Source organism: Varroa jacobsoni, unplaced genomic scaffold (genome assembly GCF_002532875.2).
Source record: "Varroa jacobsoni isolate VJ856 unplaced genomic scaffold, vjacob_1.0 scaffold_850, whole genome shotgun sequence".
NCBI lineage: Eukaryota > Metazoa > Arthropoda > Arachnida > Mesostigmata > Varroidae > Varroa > Varroa jacobsoni.
In genome coordinates this window covers 26,018-45,064 of record NW_019213752.1, presented here as the reverse complement: position 1 = coordinate 45,064, position 19,047 = coordinate 26,018, and the positions used below count along the sequence as shown (strand labels likewise).

At 38.7% G+C, this 19,047-nt stretch overlaps 2 protein-coding genes across 10 annotated transcripts; one reads left to right on the top strand and one right to left on the bottom strand.

Moving 5' to 3' along the window:
• The first annotated feature begins 516 nt into the window (after nt 1-516).
• LOC111264358 (lysophospholipase D GDPD1) lies at nt 517-4,852 on the top strand. Of its 4 annotated transcripts, none has more exons than XM_022840194.2 (9): nt 517-674; nt 1,445-1,636; nt 1,931-2,037; nt 2,436-2,510; nt 2,721-2,836; nt 3,054-3,204; nt 3,552-3,700; nt 3,888-3,993; nt 4,075-4,852. In XM_022840194.2, the coding sequence occupies exons 2-9, from the start codon at nt 1,468-1,470 to the stop codon at nt 4,231-4,233; spliced, it is 1,032 nt and encodes a 343-aa protein (XP_022695929.1). In that variant the 5' UTR covers nt 517-674; nt 1,445-1,467; the 3' UTR covers nt 4,234-4,852. The 4 variants fall into 4 exon arrangements, with proteins under 4 accessions (XP_022695929.1, XP_022695931.1, XP_086826181.1 ...); XM_022840196.2 differs by lacking the exon at nt 517-674 and adding an exon at nt 705-773; XM_086970055.1 differs by lacking the exon at nt 517-674 and adding an exon at nt 1,189-1,213.
• LOC111264355 (galactosylgalactosylxylosylprotein 3-beta-glucuronosyltransferase P) lies at nt 4,768-19,047 on the bottom strand. Of its 6 annotated transcripts, none has more exons than XM_086970056.1 (4): nt 16,685-19,047; nt 14,292-16,212; nt 11,547-12,777; nt 4,768-10,671 (listed from the first exon to the last, which is right to left on the bottom strand). In XM_086970056.1, exons 3-4 carry the CDS (start codon nt 11,805-11,807, stop codon nt 10,021-10,023), a joined length of 912 nt encoding a protein of 303 aa, XP_086826182.1. In that variant the 5' UTR covers nt 11,808-12,777; nt 14,292-16,212; nt 16,685-19,047; the 3' UTR covers nt 4,768-10,020. The 6 variants fall into 6 exon arrangements, with proteins under 6 accessions (XP_086826182.1, XP_022695912.1, XP_022695909.1 ...); XM_022840177.2 differs by lacking the exons at nt 14,292-16,212; nt 16,685-19,047 and adding an exon at nt 13,388-14,284 and having other exon boundaries at nt 11,547-11,874; nt 12,669-12,777; XM_022840174.2 differs by lacking the exons at nt 14,292-16,212; nt 16,685-19,047 and adding an exon at nt 13,388-14,284 and having other exon boundaries at nt 11,547-11,874; nt 12,690-12,777.

The window sequence follows — 19,047 nt, the reverse complement described above, 5'->3', positions numbered from 1 at the left end:
AGCAACCGTAACGCTATTTTGTTGACCCATGCTAATTTTCACAGATGCTCACACTCTTGTTTTCACCAATTCTTTTTTGATATATTAATAATAAAAGATAATAAATTATATAATCTTTATTTGTTTCAGTACTCCGTCCAAAAGGCCGACCTGAAACTAAATTCAAGCGTAAGCGCTCTATTATCTCATTTTTTTTTTTTTTGACATTCGTAAAGATCGCTGCTCCTTGAGGTTGTATTACTACATTAAATCCTCTCTGCACAGACTTCCCTTGAATCGTATTATGTTGCATCATATGTAATATATTAATCACCAGAGAGTCGTGGGTATCGACCGCGAAATCGCGTCTGTTACCCGTCACGACAGCACAACGAACGTTTTTCATTATTTTCAATTCTTCCTAATTTGAATTGCACGTTTGGTCCTACTCGCTCCTGCTATCGTCCGTTCGGTGCATACAACCGGGAGAGATATTTAGACTAGTCATAGCATGCTGGGCCGTTTCACGTGTGGCATATCCTGCACGATATGCACGTTGTGTCAAGTTATCGCGTGAACAGGTGCAATGGCAATAGAAGTATGTTTTATATATTAAATCTACTACCAAGTGCGTATAGAGGCCATATTAGTTGAATTTGTGACAGCAGCGTAACGGGTTACTGGTCACGCAACAGGTAGGAGAAACTAGCGCAGAAAAAAACATACGATCGCATTCATTCTAATATTACTATAGCTGACAGGATGCGTTGGACCGGCGTTAGGGAGTGTAAAAAGTTAGCTTCGTGTTTGTGCTGGCATGCTTTCCAAATTTATATTATTTTATCACGCTATTGGAGTTTGTTGTCATTCGAAAGGAGCCTTTGCGCTTGATAATGTCCAATTGCTGCGTATGACGTACAGTAAAACGTGTCGATGAGTGTCCGGCTATTATCCGTTTACACAAAATATTCACATGTAATCAGTAAAAATAGGCTTAAAATGGCACATTATAAATGTATCTAATGTTCAACGGATGGAAAGTTTAATTAACCCTTCAAATAGATTTTAGGAGGCAGGGGCCAATGCACGAAATACAGCGAAAGGACCTCGCTTCTTTCGAACAGTAAACGGCATTGACAACGTCGGATTCAGCAAGTGGTTTCCGGAAAGAAACGTGAAAGTCATGATGTCTCCTGCCATAAGTTGTGTCCTTAGGTGCAATTAATGGGGCAAAGTGAGAGTCATGGATCAATTGTTTGTTAAATGTACATTGGGCTATACCTATCAATGGCCGTTACAGCGTATCGCTATAAGATGAACTGGATAACCACGGTTCCACGCGAAATAAATAGATAAGAAAAACGAGGTAATAGCCTGTAATAGGGTAAGTTTTCAACTTCATGACTTAGCTTTTCGTGAAACACTGATTGTGGCGCTCGTAGGCATCACCTTGTATTTTTTGCAGGGCCAACAAACTGCTGTTATACGATGGAGTCGGAAACCTTGGTTGCTAAAGGATCGGCACTAGGATGCTGTTGCTGGGTCATGCTGGTGCTCACCTACATATTCGTGTCAATCGTTTTGCTCAAAAATCCGTCAATTCTACATAAGAAAAAGAAACCTAAGTTCACATGTGTCCACATCAGTCATCGTGGAGGTGAGTCCACATCTAAATGGCACATATGCGTATGTTCTAGCATGTGCTTGAAACTTGAATACATGGCAAAATATGCGATTCTTCGGAATGAGTAAAAACTCAGTTATCTAATTTGTGAGTCTGAAGGCCACGAAATCGAAAGGTCCTTCTGGTCCTTGAGCTTAGTGCCTGTACAATAGTGGCCAGTTAACTTACGTGAAGTTTGTTAGAACTTTGTGTATAAACAGCTGTTAGCTGAATAGTGCAGCACAGCCGAGCTACTGGTCGATGTCTCATTTCTCTGTCATATTTTAGGTGCCTTCGAACGACTGGAGAATACAATGGAAGCATTCGAGCATGCGGTACATGACTGCGGCACGGATATGCTTGAGATTGATGTCCACCTCACCCTAGATAAACAGGTTCAATGTTTATTTCAGCTACCTGAAGACGACCCAGAATTGTCCACAACCATATCGTATTGTTGCTACTGTTATTTATAATTGCATTTCATTGCCGGGTGCATTGTGAATTTAGCCCGTTCGTTTGAAGTAATCACATATAGGGGGGTATAATCATATATAGGGTTCGACCCCGTAAGTAACAGTCGAAATTCGTCGACTTCATCCAAATACTGACGATACAATTACGCAGCTACGATAGAGTCACCGTATAAAAGATGTCTCGTTAGTATATATAGTTTTCGGATATATCTAATTTACTTTTCTTCGAATTCTTCCCTTCTAAATATGCGTCGAGATGTTGAACTTTAGTTCATGATAATTATGTTCTTACCTGATAATAATTCTTCTTGTTACAGGTAGTCGTTAATCATGATCTTTCGCTCCTTCGAACAACCGGTATTGATAAGAATATTAACCAGCTCAACTATAAGGTAACATATAAGGTCTAACATATCAAGCTTACATCATTTCCTAATAAAATTTTAGCGAACTGGTGTTTTGCTCAGTCGTCAATTAAGCTTACTTAGATAAAAGTGGTTTTGCGTTCTCTTTTAAATGGATACTTTTATCAGGCCACAGTTATTTGTGTCCTGCGCCTTGTGACATGAATCCTAAATAGTCTCCTGATTATTTTTTTGTAGGACTTTCCACCACTTTGCTCGTCATTGGATGTTGAATTTATGGACGGTAAACCCTGCAATCCGATGCGCGAGGGTATTGACCGGCGGATTCCACTTCTGAGGGATGTCTTTGAACGGTTGGTGTAGTCCAACAGGGGAGCCCAGAAGGCCATTAAGTTACTAACTTAGAAATGATTTTCAAATCACAAAAGTGCAAATCACTTTAAACGTCGTTAAGGATGTAACGGTCAAAAGAAGGCCACAGGTCACAAATACGCACGTATATCATGTCGATTAAATTACGCTTACGTAAGAATGGATTTTCACAATATAATTGACCTTTACCCTATTCAGATTCCCAACCATTCCCATGAACATCGACATCAAAGACAACGACGATGAGTTAATCGAAGCGGTCCATTCGCTCATCGAGGAGTTCGGTCGGCAGGAGCTCACTGTGTGGGGAAATATTTCCTATACCGTCACGCAAAAGTGCTACAAACGGGTACGCGCTAATCTTGGCGATGCTTTGCTTTGCGCCAATCTAATCCTACTCTCCCAGCCCTCGTGCAACGCAGAGCGGAACACTAACTACAAGTAGAAATAGTCCGCAAATACAAATAGTGTTCGCAGCGTTTTTGTATCATTCTTCTAGAATATGTCGACATTTGTTCAAGCAAGTCGTAGTTAAATTTAAATTACTAGCCGGAAAAAATAATCACGCTCTACGTAGTCGTACGTACGTACGCACGTACGTGAGCAGAAGGCCGCTTTGGAAACTATAGTCCGCTCTCAGTAGATCCTTTAAAGTTATCCTTATTCTAATCATACTGCGCTGTACGCACGTTCCAGAATCCGTCTATTCCGATTTTTTTTTCGGCCGCGCGCGTTGCTTTACTTGCGTTTTTTGCTTGGACGGGACTACTTCCATTTGTTCCACTTCGTGAAACTTGTCTTGCGATACTCCATCCTATAGCACTAGAACGAAACTCTGAATTCAGGTGAGTATAATTACTGCGCCGTAACGTTTCGAAGATGGTTGCATCAGATGGGCGTCATATGATTAATACGTAATGATGAAGAAATCTAAGTAGACCGTGTACCAGAAACTAAACGCGATAGCTTAGGATCATTTATATACATGGGCAAGCTAAGTGACGCCTCGATAATGTCTCACTTCGATTTCAGACAAGCGGCTATTTCCAATCGTCTCTACTGGGTGGCGCTGAAGGTGATTGATCTCATTTTGATGAGGCCATTCATTTTTGATCACCTCAGAAAACGAGGCATTCAGGTGAGCATCGACACAATACTCAATGCAGCTATTTTTATAGTTTTCCACTTAAGCGACGTTCAACTTTGCCGTGTTTTTCAGGTATTTTTTTGGGTGTTCAATGATAAGGAAGGATTTGCCCGCGGCTATGAACTAGGAGCAACCGGAGTTATGACCGACTGCCCAACCCTGCTCCAAACATACCTCAAGCACAATCCGCACATTGTTACTTCCAGAAAACAAGGGGCGAATATTGACTAGATCGATTAGATAACCAATGATACAAACAGTGGTGGATATAGAATAACTTAAAGTATACGGGCAACACAGAAATTTCACCTGCACAGCTGTTTACCTACACGGATCTTTGGAATATAGGATCTTTATAGTGCAACTATGGTATGACATGGCTGCCACAAGCAAGGGTCGCATTGCGGGAAGAAGCTGTTGTTGAGAAGAATATGTAGATGTCAGATTGTTTCACCTTCTACTAATCGGCTATACCATTTATTTAGGTATGCATGCCTATGTAAGGCCCGAAGATGTCTCCCTCCTAAATGCGTCCGTAACAAGAACAGACTTGTACCGCCTTCTACCTTTTTCTGCTGTCGTTTTGCTGCTGACCTGAGCACGAGCTCTAACAAACTAGTTTGACTCATATTGTTTTTACATACACTAACTACATTTATATTTTAAAAGGTACCTACTTGACAAAACAGTTTACGTCGCGAAAGATGCGACGAAAAACACCCTAGCTCCGAGTTTTCGAAAGTATATTTTTTAAAACCTAATCTATATATCGCGTTATGCAGAGGCTCAGATTATTTGTAGACCTGGTTTTAATAGATGAAAAGAAATAAATGTAGGCTACTGGAGAGAAGCGTTGTCGTTGTGTTCGCAGATGCATGGCGGTATGCACTAATCGAACAGTGGTTATTACAATGTGCATATAGGTACGCTTGAAAAGTAATTATCTGTGCAATAAACATGATTCGTACGCTGTGCGTGCAGCACGGAACTATTAACCGTAGTGGCTGTACGTGGTAAGCTAAATAGGATAGTGCCCCATGAGAGAAAAAGCAAGGTCGTTTTAAACGACTACCATTAGTCCGTTCGTAGACGTTGACTAAAATCCTATTATGTAATCTGGACGCTTTGTAATCTGTAGCACTTGTCAAATCATACCGATCTTCTATACGTATCATCTATAGCACTTTTTTTTTATTTGGACGGAGCCTATTTGAGTTCAACGCAAAGTTTTTAGTACCTTTGATTGTGGGACTACCATACGGTTCGCGAATGGCATACTGTTCCACCATAAGGGAAAAGTTTTGCATAGGTTAGTACGGCAATATTAAATCATTCAATGAGACATTGGCGTAACATTTTTCAGTTTTTAGAAACTCTGCTATGCGTTCAGAGTACTATTTATTGGTACATAAACCCTAATATCACTGGTAATGGAAGACAGTGTGTGATCTTACAAGTTACCGCGCAGATCTTGTTCGATATCCTCTATAATCACCTTCAGATCCTCTTTGAGTTCCTGCGAGAGTTGATCCGTCGTCGAAAGGCGTCTTTGTTAAAGTGTTTTTTTTTTATATTTTTTCAGTGGCCCAGCTTATAACCTGTAAGTGCGTAAAGTAGCTAACCGTTACCTGCATTTTGCAAATTATTCTTTAAGTATAAATGTTTTCAAGAAGGACTGATTACGCTCAAGTGTTGTAAATATTTCACTGGTATATTTTTTGAATCGTTGATTGATACACAAGTATAAGAGCGCAGGTGTTCTCTTTGGGCATGCCCCTGCTCTGTTTTGCCCAGTAACCGGATGGCCTGCTAAACGGTTTTTTATTTACTAGAGCAGATGACGGCCTTTAAGCCATGTAGGCTCGCAGCTGACGCCAGAGAAATCGATAGATGTATAATATAGTGCGTAAATTATAAATCCATATAAATAAAGATAGTTAACTTTCGTGTCTCTTCGTTCAAGTCAGTCGATGACGTCTTTTCGTAAAGCTTCATAAAATTTCGGTTCGTGTAACGGGACTCATATTTACTTGGAACCACCAACAAAAGCTGCATAACAGTGGGTAACGATGCCCAATAAAAATTTGAAGACATTATTCAGAGCAGGGATTTTACAGATCACTTTGGTTTAAATGAGGCGTGTTCTTCTGTCCCCGCTGAACCCTAAAAACCTGACCTCAGTCTACTTAAATTCTACCTTCAAATGATTCGTCAATCTGCCCTAAACATCATTATGTTTCTGAATAGTTTTGCCGAAAATAATATTGTCTAAATGAAGTGTTCTGAATAGATATTCTTGCTGGTAATTTATCTGATTTTCTATCGAAAATCGAAATTAAAACCACACCGAAGTTTCATGGTTAGTAGTTTTCATAATATTTACTTTCATCTAAAGTTACGATTTGCTTAAATAATCGGTCAAGTTGAATACACTTGAAGCAACTGTTGCTGTTGGGGATAAATGAGGACAATTTTTCAAGTTTCCAGTCAAAAACATCGGCGAAAAGTCTGATATTACCATGTTTACCACAACGGTGGAAGCTGTGCAGCGAAAATGTATTCACACAAATTTTATTTTAGATCGCGTTTCCCATGAATCTGCCAAGCTTTGCTTTTGACGATAATATACAGGTTGGTGTTTAAAACGTGCTCTATGAGTTTTCGATTTTAGTACCAGATAGGCCTTCCCCCTGCTGAAGTATTCCAACTCCAACGAAAATCAACACGCTTTTCAACAAAGAAGCCTTGAAAAAAACAAATGAGGCCGAAAGTTGTGAAGCACTTTAGACGAAGGATCGGCAAAAAATACTTTAACCCTGATAAACATACAAGTATGGTACAAACTGCTTGTAAATTAGTTTCTACTTGGACTAATAAAACCACATAAAAAGAACCGATATCTTCCAAAACTTTTCCGTCATTGATCTGTACCGCCAAGTTAGTTGAACGCTTGAGCATTCTCTTGAGTCCTGGATTTGCCGAAAAGTACTGGTTCTGAAACTTCATATTCACGAAGTATCGTCGACACCTTAGCCGTTCAATGTCGATAGCCTTAAACGTATGCGGACTAACTTTGTTCAAAACGTTTTCCGGCCTTTTTACAAAATAAGTCATCATCCGTGCCTTCCTATATATCTACGTGTGATCTGTTCAGAAAGTACGTCGATTGCGAAAAACCGGACAGAAAATTATTACAGAAGCACAAGTAACACACGAGCCTTAAATAGGTGTTATGAATTTTACGTAGATATTATCTGTTTAGGTGACTAATATTGGTTAACGTAATTTATTCTACCGTCAAAGTGTCCTGCTGAATTTTAGAATAAAGAAGTTAGTATTGATAGTTTATATGCGATAGTATTGCGCTCAGTTGGCTACAAATATTGGATTACGCTGTTCTCCTAGAACGGGTGGTGGATAGATAAGTTAATGCCGGTCATTTTTGGGATTATTAGCCACCTGTCACAATCTGTAGTTAGCTTACTCTCATAGAGAAGATGCTATAAACAGCAAATAAATTACCCACAATAGTACATAAGTAAATAGTGGCACTGCAGAATGCACGATAGGCGAATCTAAAAATCTGATGAAGTGATATATATAATAAGAAACAGAATCACTGTATAGTTAGTTTTTTTCTATTTCAATTTATAGCTTCAGCGGCCAGTTGAAGACCATTATGTCCTTGCTAGGGTATGATCTCATAATGTGGGGAAATCCTACGAAAATACAAAAACAAATTTGTACGTTTAATAATCCCAGGGCGGTCAAAGTGCAACACTTGTTGAAAAGGAATAATTAGGTCTATCGTGGAGAGCAAATGGAAACGCGTTCTTAATAGGCGGATCATTTTTAGACTGCTTTTCTTCTAGTTTACTTTTCATGCGGTACTGCACTATCGAACGGTTGTCAACTTTGTCGAGTTATAATAGTAAAGCCTGGGTTATGACACATGCGCAAGATAGTTCCCATTCAATGCTTATCAGAGTTTTCAGTCGTGTGACGGCCAAATGCCAGATTTCTATACCCCATCGTTTCTTGCTGAATTCAGCGTGGCGTGTTTAGTTAAATCGTAGTTCGTACTCGTCATATCGGTGTTTAAAAGGTTTATAGTACATACCGATCTTGTGCATAAATTATTGTCTTTGCCGAGCAAGTACTGATACCGATGTATTTAAGAGAATTGTATTGGGACTTCGTGACTTTCCTCTGCACGGCATTTGTGTGTAAGATACTTCCTAGCTATGTAGAAATCCTCTGAACTTATTAGGCCTTATTCTAGCGTTATAGAACCTCGCTTTCCATTGTTGCCTACTTCAAGCCGACATTTGGAGCGTACGTTGTACGTGGGACCCAGTTTTCCTGCTCTGAACTGTATAACCAGTTCCTGAAAATGCTGCCAAGTACCGCTTATCTCTTCTTAATTTCACGCACAATCCTTATCTCCTAGCCACCTTTCCTTCACCATGAAAACAGTAAAAAGGCCAATGTCGAAAATGCCGCTATTACCCTCATGGCGTAAGCGCTCCGAAAGCAAATTATTTTTTAATAGCTATTTTAGTTTATTTTTTCTCTAATAATTATTGAAACGATGCCGCAATCCAAAACAGTTTTGAAAGGGAGCCCGCCAAACTTTAAATCCAACGCAATCCAAGTAGCCTTTTTGAAAGATCAATTTATACTGCGCGCTTCGACAGATACCGGGCGTCTGTCTCGTTCCGAGCGAACGAAATAATAAGTGGTACAATATTTGTCTCATAATCCAATATATCAATGTCTGACGTGGACAACGTGTATTAGTTTCCTTAATGTTATCGTTACTACCGCAGCAGTATTGCCGCAGAATTGCTCATTGGAATGAAATATAACCGACCAGTTCTTAATCATCGTACACCTTGCCCGTACCCCTAAACACTATCCGTAATGCTATTAGTGTAAGCTATATATCACTGCATCGCAGAAAAATACCGAATATTGTTTTTCTTCGATGAGCCCACAAATGCGGGACGTACAAACAACCACTGACAGTAGAGCACTGACTGTAAGTAAACAATAAATACTTGCCACGTGCAGATGTGGCTCGTTCTAAATTGAAACGTTCCTATTGATCGACTACATCGTGGAAAACTTTCCGTTTCTACTTCGTAGCGAAGTTCCGGTAGTTTCAGGATCTAAGGCATTCAGTCTGACTTTTATATACGATCTATCAATTATTGTAGAAATTCTTCCCTATGCAACTTTTTACAGATAAGTACAGGCGTACCTAAATACTTCGCTTCTACATCGAGTTAGTTTTTTTTTTTTGTCTGAATATGAAGTAATGTTGATAAGAAAATTAAAGCGATAATTGAAAACATTAAAAGTTCGTCTTGCAAAAATGGTAATAGGTTCCTTAACTTCACCTTAAAGAACGTTGTAATCAAGATCGATAAAAATCTGGTTGTCAAAAAGCAGTAAGGTTTAGTACTATGGGGCGTTGTCAAGTTCAGAATTACTTTTTGTTACGACCGATACGTAACAGGGCCAAAGGTCGTGTCACGGAAAACAACCCTCTGCAGATTACGGAGAACAATAATAACTCATTAAAGGAAAAATATATGCATTTTAAGAAAGTGCTCTAATCAAACTCATTGAACAAATCCAGTAATCCGAAGCCGTTTCAATCGGACCATAATTTTCAACGTGACACTGAACGAGAAAATATAACAAAAGTTCAAAAATATTTGCTTCAAACACATAATTACAAATTATAATACTATTAACGTTTGTAATTGTATGTTTAATATAATGATATGTAATATATATATATGTATGAAAATATATAAACATAATTTAGAACGCAGCTGTACTCGGCATCCCCAGATTTTCGTTGGGAAAGCACGGGTCGGGTCAGTTATGAGTTTCGTATGGATGAATTGTAAAAAAATGTTTATACTATATAGTACCACATTAACTACATGGGAAATTCATGCTCAACTATTTGAATAATCTACAGTATAACATAGAACTACGTAAGTGTTATCGCGGCACTGGTGAGTATAGTCTAACTAATTCGAATAAATTTGTATTATTGACAAATGGCTTCAATTTATCAGCCAATGTTATAAGCTTTATGAACGGTCCCCCACTGGTCTTAACGTGCCACGCCAAAATCCTCGTGCAACGGTCAGCCAAAAACTGTATATCTTCTTCTTGAAAATGGAGATCACGTAGGAAATAATCCTCAAGGGCGCCAGTCCTGTATACGAATTTTGCACCTGATCTGAGTAATATTTCTAGGCCGACAGCAAAGCCAGCCATGTCCACCATATATTTGCGCTTTGCTGGATATGGATCGAAAAAGCCTAGAAGGCTGCCGTCCTGATCGATGATTGGCGAGGAGACTCCCGTGCCCGCAATTGTACCAACGGGAAACATCGACACCCGATTCGGATCTGTCTTCCGGATCTCTTCGAAAAGTCGAATATCGTACGCGTTGTCATCGTCGGCAAAATATACAACAGCGGAACGATTGTCGCTGACAACGGTATGGACGTTTTCACGAATCCATCGTAATCCCTCGTTGCGATTAGTTACGCCGCGTCCTTTATATGGTCCGGTTAAATTTCTGGGGGTCCTCTTGGCAAGATGAACGAAGGGGACACTACAAAACTCAAGTAGTTCTGCTATCTGTAATAACATACGAAATCTGTGGCTTGATTTCGGTATCTATCACGTATCGATACTTGGAGCAAAATAGCGATACCTAGTTGCTTAAATGACAATGACGGTTTTTAATGTAACGACAAACCAAGCACTTTATTCAGGCTCAATTATTGGGCACTCAGGCTCCTAATTTTAATAAAACCCAAGATTCGTAACTATAATTGAGAATTAAATGGCCGATCTTGTTGAGCCATTGCCACCGAAGGTCCTGGTCGCCCTCGGGTGGCCGATCGAAGCGGAAAGCATCCATCAAGTTCAAGATATGGTAATGGAGCCTAATAAACCATGCTCGGGCAGTCCTTTCAATCCTAGATTTCTTTGCTGTACAGGTACCAATATACCAGTATGGTGATCTCGAAAAAAGGCAAAATCATATGTATTGATACTGTTTTATTTTGCCTATGGGTTGACAAATATTATAACGCGTAGGCGCAAGGTCTGGGGAATATGGTTGGTGCAAGTAGATGTCTTACTCAGGCTTTTCCACGGTGCCCTCCATAATCGTCCAGGTATTTTTGCCCCGCACTAATATATAATACGCATAATATTTGGGACAAACTTTAGAAAACAGAAAACTGATTATATTTATTAAATATATCCCATACGACTCCCATTTAAGTCCTCTTGAACAGTAGTCGGAATGAACGGAAAAAAACACGACGCTGTGTAATGTTGGTTTTACTTGGTGTCGAAAAATCAATGGAGATTCTATTTAGTTTTACCTAACAATCTGTCCTACAAGGCGCTAGATGCTTTTGCATGGTGCTATCAAACCAAAAAGACAACAAAAACAACAGGTTGTGCTAAACGGCATTTTTTTTTTAATATTATTGACTTACATTTTCAGTTTTATTATAGGCGTCTTCGACAACAACCCAAAAGAGTGCTGGGATATGCATCAGTGTATTGCATAAGCGGGTCATATCGGCTATCTGGGTCGGTCGCGGATAAGTTGGTGTTAATACAAGGATGGTCGTAGCCGCGTTTCTGGTTGTCCACATTCGGATTGAATCTGTGAATTGATTTAACAAAAACACATAGATCCCTGCGGACAGCAGCACCAAAACGCATAGCTGTCTCTGACGCCATTGCCCTGCCATCGACTCACGAAAACCTATAACAGCTGTACACGCTCATATGGATTGGATTCAATGTCTGAGACTGATACTGCAAAAAAAAACATGACAGAATGTCAGCGCATGCCCGGTCTCTATCAGATATTCTCGATACGCGTTTTACACTAACATACCTCAAGCCAAAACTACACTCAATTGTTGCTCAGCGATTACGGGGTGACACTATTGTAAGATGATTCCATGAAAAAGATGCAGTTCTGAACCTAGCCTACAAAAACGTGGCAAGCGCCGACGTTGCCATTAATGCGGAGCATCCCGTTCTCTGTCTCATGGACAGACAGAGCTTACGTACCGGTGCATGTTCTCAGACAAATCGCAGCCTTAATAGAAGACTATATGATGTATAGGAGTACTTCGAAATCATGATATAAAAAAAAAAAAGCAATATTTTTTGTGTTTATACATTTACATTGTGGAAGAAGATACGTCTCCGCTTAAACAGCATGATTTTCGTGAGACAAATAGACTAGACTAATTCACCAGTCTATAGGTCTTATGATGTGCCGCATTTTTTGGAAACAAACTCTGGTGAAGTATGTATTATTTATTTGAATGTGTTATTATATAATTTGTATTGGAGAAAGGATATTTGGTGGCTAAAATAATGAATTATATTTACAAGTTTTATATTTTCGTTCCCAATACAAAGCATATAAGAATACTATAAAGGTCTAACAAACAAGTGCACCTTTAACCCTTTGTTCCTTGTGTGCTTGTTGATATTCCTACGAAATTACACAAAGGCTGACTTTGCTATTTTTTTTATTTAATAATACCTAAAAAGTATTTAGTTACTTTGAGTGTACATCTGTGAAATACGGTTACCTTGAAAAACAGGTGAAATACCTTTAATTAGATAGACTCGTTGCCCGTAGCTTCCTCACCGTGAAGTCGGCATATATTTCGACTCACTCTAAACTTCCAATTCAATGAACTGTGAAGGCATAAAACATTTGATGAACCTACAATGACAATAAAGATTCTAGAAAATCTGATTTAGCCTCATGAAGTATTTTAGCGAGGTAGTACGTACTATTTTCTATCCTATCCAAGTGTCAGCAACAAATACTTTTAAGACGTAACTTAACACGTAATATTCTAGATAGGGGCAGTTCTTAAATAATAATACGGAAACGTTTTCCGCTAAATATTTGTATTTCCAGAAGAGCGCTTCGTTTTTTAACAGTTTTAGATTGTCAAAGCCATTGTATTTATCCACTTATTGAGAGGTAGATTCGAAATCGTCACAGTCGCTTAAAAAATTTGCTAAACACGTTTTATAAACGCTAAAATGTTTCAATGTTACTAAAAAAACACAAAGGCAACTCGCTGCTTCTTCGCCGTATTTATCAAACGATACGCTATAGACGAAAGAAGATAGTGTTGTTTCAGGTTAGAAGTGCATCTCGTTATAATCTAACCTAGTGATATATAAACTTTGAAAATTGTCGTTATAGATACAGACACTTTCACACGGTGTTGCCAATATGCTTAAAATAATCAATTTTTTGCCTTTTACTTAGTTGAGTAGGTGTTTTACATACATGATTCAAATGCCTAGGTTTAGGGTCAAACCTAAGCATGAGGTAATTTCGTTTTGTCCTGGCAGCCAGATGCAATGCCGAACGACGCTATTGGACGTAAAACTTGAGATATAAAGGCAAACAAAATTCAGCAAAGCCTGACATACGCCCTTCATTTCCTCGGTTGAAGCGCTGGAACTTTTAGCCGCTAGCGTCGAGGTCTATCCATCGTGTTCTAGCTCCATGCGTAAATACAAACTAAAATGGACGAGTATTCCCATTCTAGTTTGTCCACGAAAAGATTTAGATTCAGGCTCCACAGAAATCATCAATAATGAATGATCGAAAGTTATTTCTACGACTGACTTAAGGCGAAAATTTCGAAACCTATCATTTATAGCAGCTTTGTAGTCAAAACGTTAACACGGTCTCCAGTACATCACTAGATTTAAACAAAGTTATTCTCATTAGCTGTAACAGTTATTTATGAGTAAACATGGTGGAGAAGAACCCCAGTTGATGAAAAGGATTTTATTTTCCATCTGTCCAAGTCATGCCAGTTGTTACTGAAATGCGCGCAGTTACAACGTAACTTCAAACTACAGCGTATCCACTTATCACGGGTCTGGTCTCGTTGGCTGTGTGCTCGATCGCATTAGATCATAACAATAAGGTTAACAATGTTGTAGATTGAGCGCACTTCTTTCGATGTTATTTAGAACTTCATTTTGCTTCATTCACGGAACCACAATTTTTGTGACGCTCTATTTTTCCAGTTCCATCAAATTCCACCAAACACTTTATGTTACTAACCGCTAAGAGTATTTACATGTGTTTTCACATAATTGGCCGATTGGATATCTATTTACCTGCTTCACGATGTCTCGCACTAAATATTTGAATGCTCTAGGTGACTAAGCCTTACCAGGGAGAACATAATTGAGTAGCAGAGCGGATCTACTGGAACGTGACAAGCGTGATCGCGCAATTTTTAAAGTCGCTGACGACGGCGGTGACCGGGAGAACATTATCGATAGAATGATACCCTCTGGTAACTTGAGAACAAGCCGAGCTAAACACGTACTATATATTTCATAAACTTAAAACAGTACGTTCATCAAAAAAGAAACTGCTAATCCTGTGCTAGAGCCGACGTCTGCAAAGTGTGTGTTAAGTTTATTATTAACAACCTGACAATATCGGAAATTATAGTCAAAAATATGGGAAATTAGGCGTCGAGATCTTTATAGTTTAGAAGGATTATGCATTTTCGCACAGCGAATTAGTGCCTTTAAGACGCATTATTAAAAAGTCGTAGGGCCATTTTGTATCTAGAGAGACGAGTGCAATAACTTTGATGATGTCTGAGTTTGGAATGCCATAGCCCTGGGCAGAACTTATTTCAACTACAAGTTGAACTCTCAAGCTTAGCCGCAGTAAAGCGTCTAACATACTTATGTTTAAACTGAACTTAAGAGTGTTTGGAAAAGACCGAACAAACATCGACTGCGTCATGGACTAGGACCCAGTTAATATTGCCCATTCAGTTTTTTAAACGAGCCCCCAGAAGGGTTGCTGTACAGCCCAGTCGGGGCTGGCTCTCTCGAAGGTTTGCCTGAAAACGATAACGAATTTTCGTTAAGAATAACAACGAGGGAATAGGGTTCAGACTAAAACCATGCGCTGGAACCTGTCAAGTTTGTTGCGGTTTTGTTCTGAGACGGGCAAATAATTGCGTTAATAACGTGACGTCAATCTCCGACCGTCTCGTCCCGTCGAGAAGAGTTACATTCCAATGGTCTGATAGCAAAAAAGTGAGAACTAAGCAACTGCACCACCGTTATTACGGTAAATCAGGCTAGAAAAGGAAGCAATTGACACTGATGCCTGACAACCGCGATAAAATGTTAGACATTGTACTTTTTCTATTTCTCGCAAACTGAACATGTGAGGCTTGATAAAGTCATGATCAGCCTACGGTAAAACATCCAAAAAAATTTTCCTCCGAGAACAATTTAGTCATAAACTGATTCCAGTTATGCCTCTGCAACATCGATGTCATGTACTAAACAGCTTAAAAATGTATGATACAATAAACATTAGACATTAATAATTGCCGAGTGACCATTAAATATAAATGTACATAATAATTTACGTTGATTCAAGCATAATAAAAAAAAGTATGACCTTTTAATTACTCTTTCAGTTTTAACGATTATTTGTCTTGAGAAGGTTTTATGAACACCATATTCATATCTACGATAGTAGAACGGTGAAATAAATGGGTTATTTTTCGATGATAGTTTGTTAAAATGTTTTTTTTTTTCTATAACTAAAGGCACACAGCGTACCGCCAGACAAAATAGTGTGTCCTGAGATCTGCACTTCCTATCAACCTAAATATTTAAAAACACTAAATTTCATAAAACATTTTCGTGTTCATAGATATTAGGGTAACTTGTGTTTGGACAAAGTGCCCATTTGAGAGCCGTATTCGAAAGTAACTGTTGAAACCTGTATTGGTTATAGGTAAGTTCTAGCCATAATTGGTAGGCAGGGGCAAGAAATCCACTGTGTACCAGGTACCGATTCCGTTGGCAATACGACGGCCCACTAATAACAATTAGCGTCATTTAACAGAAATATCCAAGCTTATCGATAGAGTTTTGCTTTACTGATGATGATTACGTCATAGAAGGTGGGCGAACTAATCTTCAATTTCAAACGTTTGCCCTTATGACTAGCTGATCGGGGCGGTAACATCCAGTGTGCATCCAAATCCTATAGCATTTCTCGATTTGTTCCTGTGGCGTCTATAACATATAATGCTAAAAGCAATCCACGACCTGAAGCACAAGAGTTGTAGAATTAACTTTAGTTTTTCGTCAAGTGACAAGTTAGGATGATGGTGGGTATACTCCATGCCGCTGATGTATTCGACAAAAACTCATGTCTCCTTAGTGTTATATCTAGAATGGCTCGAATCTTTCGGGCGATGCAAAACCACACAGATAACACATGCCGAGCCTTAGACACATGCTTGCTTACTAGTTTATCTATAAGGGTGGCTAGTTTTTTTTTTTCTTATTTATTACTCTTTCAATCGTTTGTTAAATCTCTAACTGTGTCATAAAACAGTTAAGATTTGTACGCGACTGTTTACCAAAGACAAGTTGTACCCCAACGTGGCTTTCTGTGAGTGAAGTGATCGCTTGATCTCCATTTTCAAGTTTTCTGCAAGTTTTCCAAACGTGAAAATTTAATTTACCTACATCGCTGTAACTAAACTTTATCGGAGGTCAAAAAGGTCACTAGTACCTGCTGTACGCTTCAACATGTGATCAGCAATGCTTGTGATGGTCCTGAACTTTTATGGTTATATCAACTGTTTCACAATGAGCACGTGTTGAGATTGTTGGATCGGGATCCACACGCTTTCTTACCACTGCGATGCTATGGCTTGTCCATGGTCTACCAACCCGACCTAATCTGCAGGCGAATGTCTTGATGAGATTTTCACTCAACGAGAATTGTGCCATATTTGCGGAGAGTCACCATAATCAACTGCGCATCTCAATACCAGTCATCAAAATCGATAATACATTTTTATGAAATGGGCGCCAGCGATGCTTTACACACCCTGTGCTAAGAAAGTCTGCCCCTCTAGACAGTATTAATCATCGTCATAAACAAAACTTTAAGTCCTATTTTTAAAATGACGACCACGAATGAATAGATCATGATTAAGGTTGTATAATTTGTCCTTACGCAGGAAACATGCCGTAGTTAATAATGAAACGCAGTTAAATTTCATATTCTGCTGTTATTTCACTGCTTGTGTGTCCTTCATCGACTTTATGGCTTCTACTTTTTTTCCTTTTAATTTAAAGTTTGTTCTGTCACCAATCGGGGACTTTTGGTTTCACAGTCAATTGTTTCCCTCCGGCACCTGTCTGGGCTAGTCTACAATGTTATTGCATAGGATTTTTCAATTATCATCATTGTGAGCTCTTATGCCATCGTGCCTATGGTTACACAACTCTTTCTCTTTACGATACATTCGCTGTGCACTAAATGATGCTCACTTTGTTTCAATATATATTTAGACGCGCACGATTTAGGATATATTTTTATTAAACGTTGTTTATTTCAATGTATATATATATATATAGACACTTATATACAGCCCTTACCTTTCCTATAACGTCAATGCTGTTTGATATTTGCACGCTCATTTCTCTACTCTACATACATTATACAAATATTTAATTTGGCCGGCAACAAAATACTAATTATGGCCATCACTGCTCAAAATTATGATGACTAGTGTGAGTATTGTCAACAAATTCTCATTAACGGAAAAGTATTACGGAAAACTATAATTAATTAATTATATTAATAATTGACTAGATAGTTCACCAATTTCTGTACCTATTATTATCGGTGGCCTCAGGCAACCAGGCCGTTTTAGGGGTACTAATAAATTCGAGGTCTGATCTAACGTTCTCAGGGACCCTTTAGCTTGGTGAACATCCGCGAAATTTGTAGGCATTGAGATGTCGGCAATCGAGTGCCTTACAGCTTCCGCCCCTTGGACAAAATCTTGTATGTATCTTGCTCATGTCAAACAGAGAATTCGCTAGTGGTTTTTACTTGTTTCCGACTATTTCTCTATTTCTCTTATGGACGCAATCGGTGTAAATGCGCCACACTCATCCTGTATGTATATACCCTCGTATAAGTGAATACGTTCCCGTCCACCTTTAGAATCAGCAGATGCAACGAAGTATGAAAGAGAAACAAACCTGTTGAGATCTATCTTCTGATAGAAATAGGACCCCTTTGGACAACATACTTGTAACCGGAAGGTCAGCGTTACCGTTTCAATTGTTCCGAAACGGGAAAACTAGAAAACTCTAGAATTGGCCAACGACTGCGGCAAGGTCCCTCTTTCTGCACTCTCGACGTTCTAGCATACCGAACATACTTAACAAAACTATCATCAATATCACAGACAGAAACGTTATTTGTTTATTTTGTTTTATTAATTTGTGTACTAATCGAGTAAATGCTGTGCATTAATAAAGTTATCAACTTGCGGAGTTAGATATAAAACTATATAAATTACAGCATCAACATATATATTTTAAGGACTAAAGAAATAAGGCTTCGTGGTGTAACTTATCTAAATACACCATATATATATATATATATATATATATATATATGAAGGATAAACTGCAAAGGCAATTATACTACTGTAACAGAGTAATAACAATCAGTACAACAAATGTACTGCATCACAATCATTATTGGTCATGTGGTCGTATCGATATATATATATATGGCAAATATCCATATGAATAGTTCATATATATGTGTAAAGTAACAGTACAATGGTGTTCTGTACTTTTCCTTTCCTATATCCAATTATACATTCTATCGTTGTGCTATCGTTCTGGTCATTATCACTTTTACAGTAATGTTGTTACTTTAAGAAGTTGTCTAAAATCTTCCAGTCCTATAGCTTCCCTCTTAGCTTCTATTTTCCTTCTTTGCTTAGCCCTCCGTCTTCATCTCATTTTCTACTCATTTCAATGTTTCTTGGTCCAATCTAACCCTGCATTCGTGTTTCCGCCTCTTGCCTCAAAGGGTCTCTCTCTCTCTCTCTCTCTCTCTCT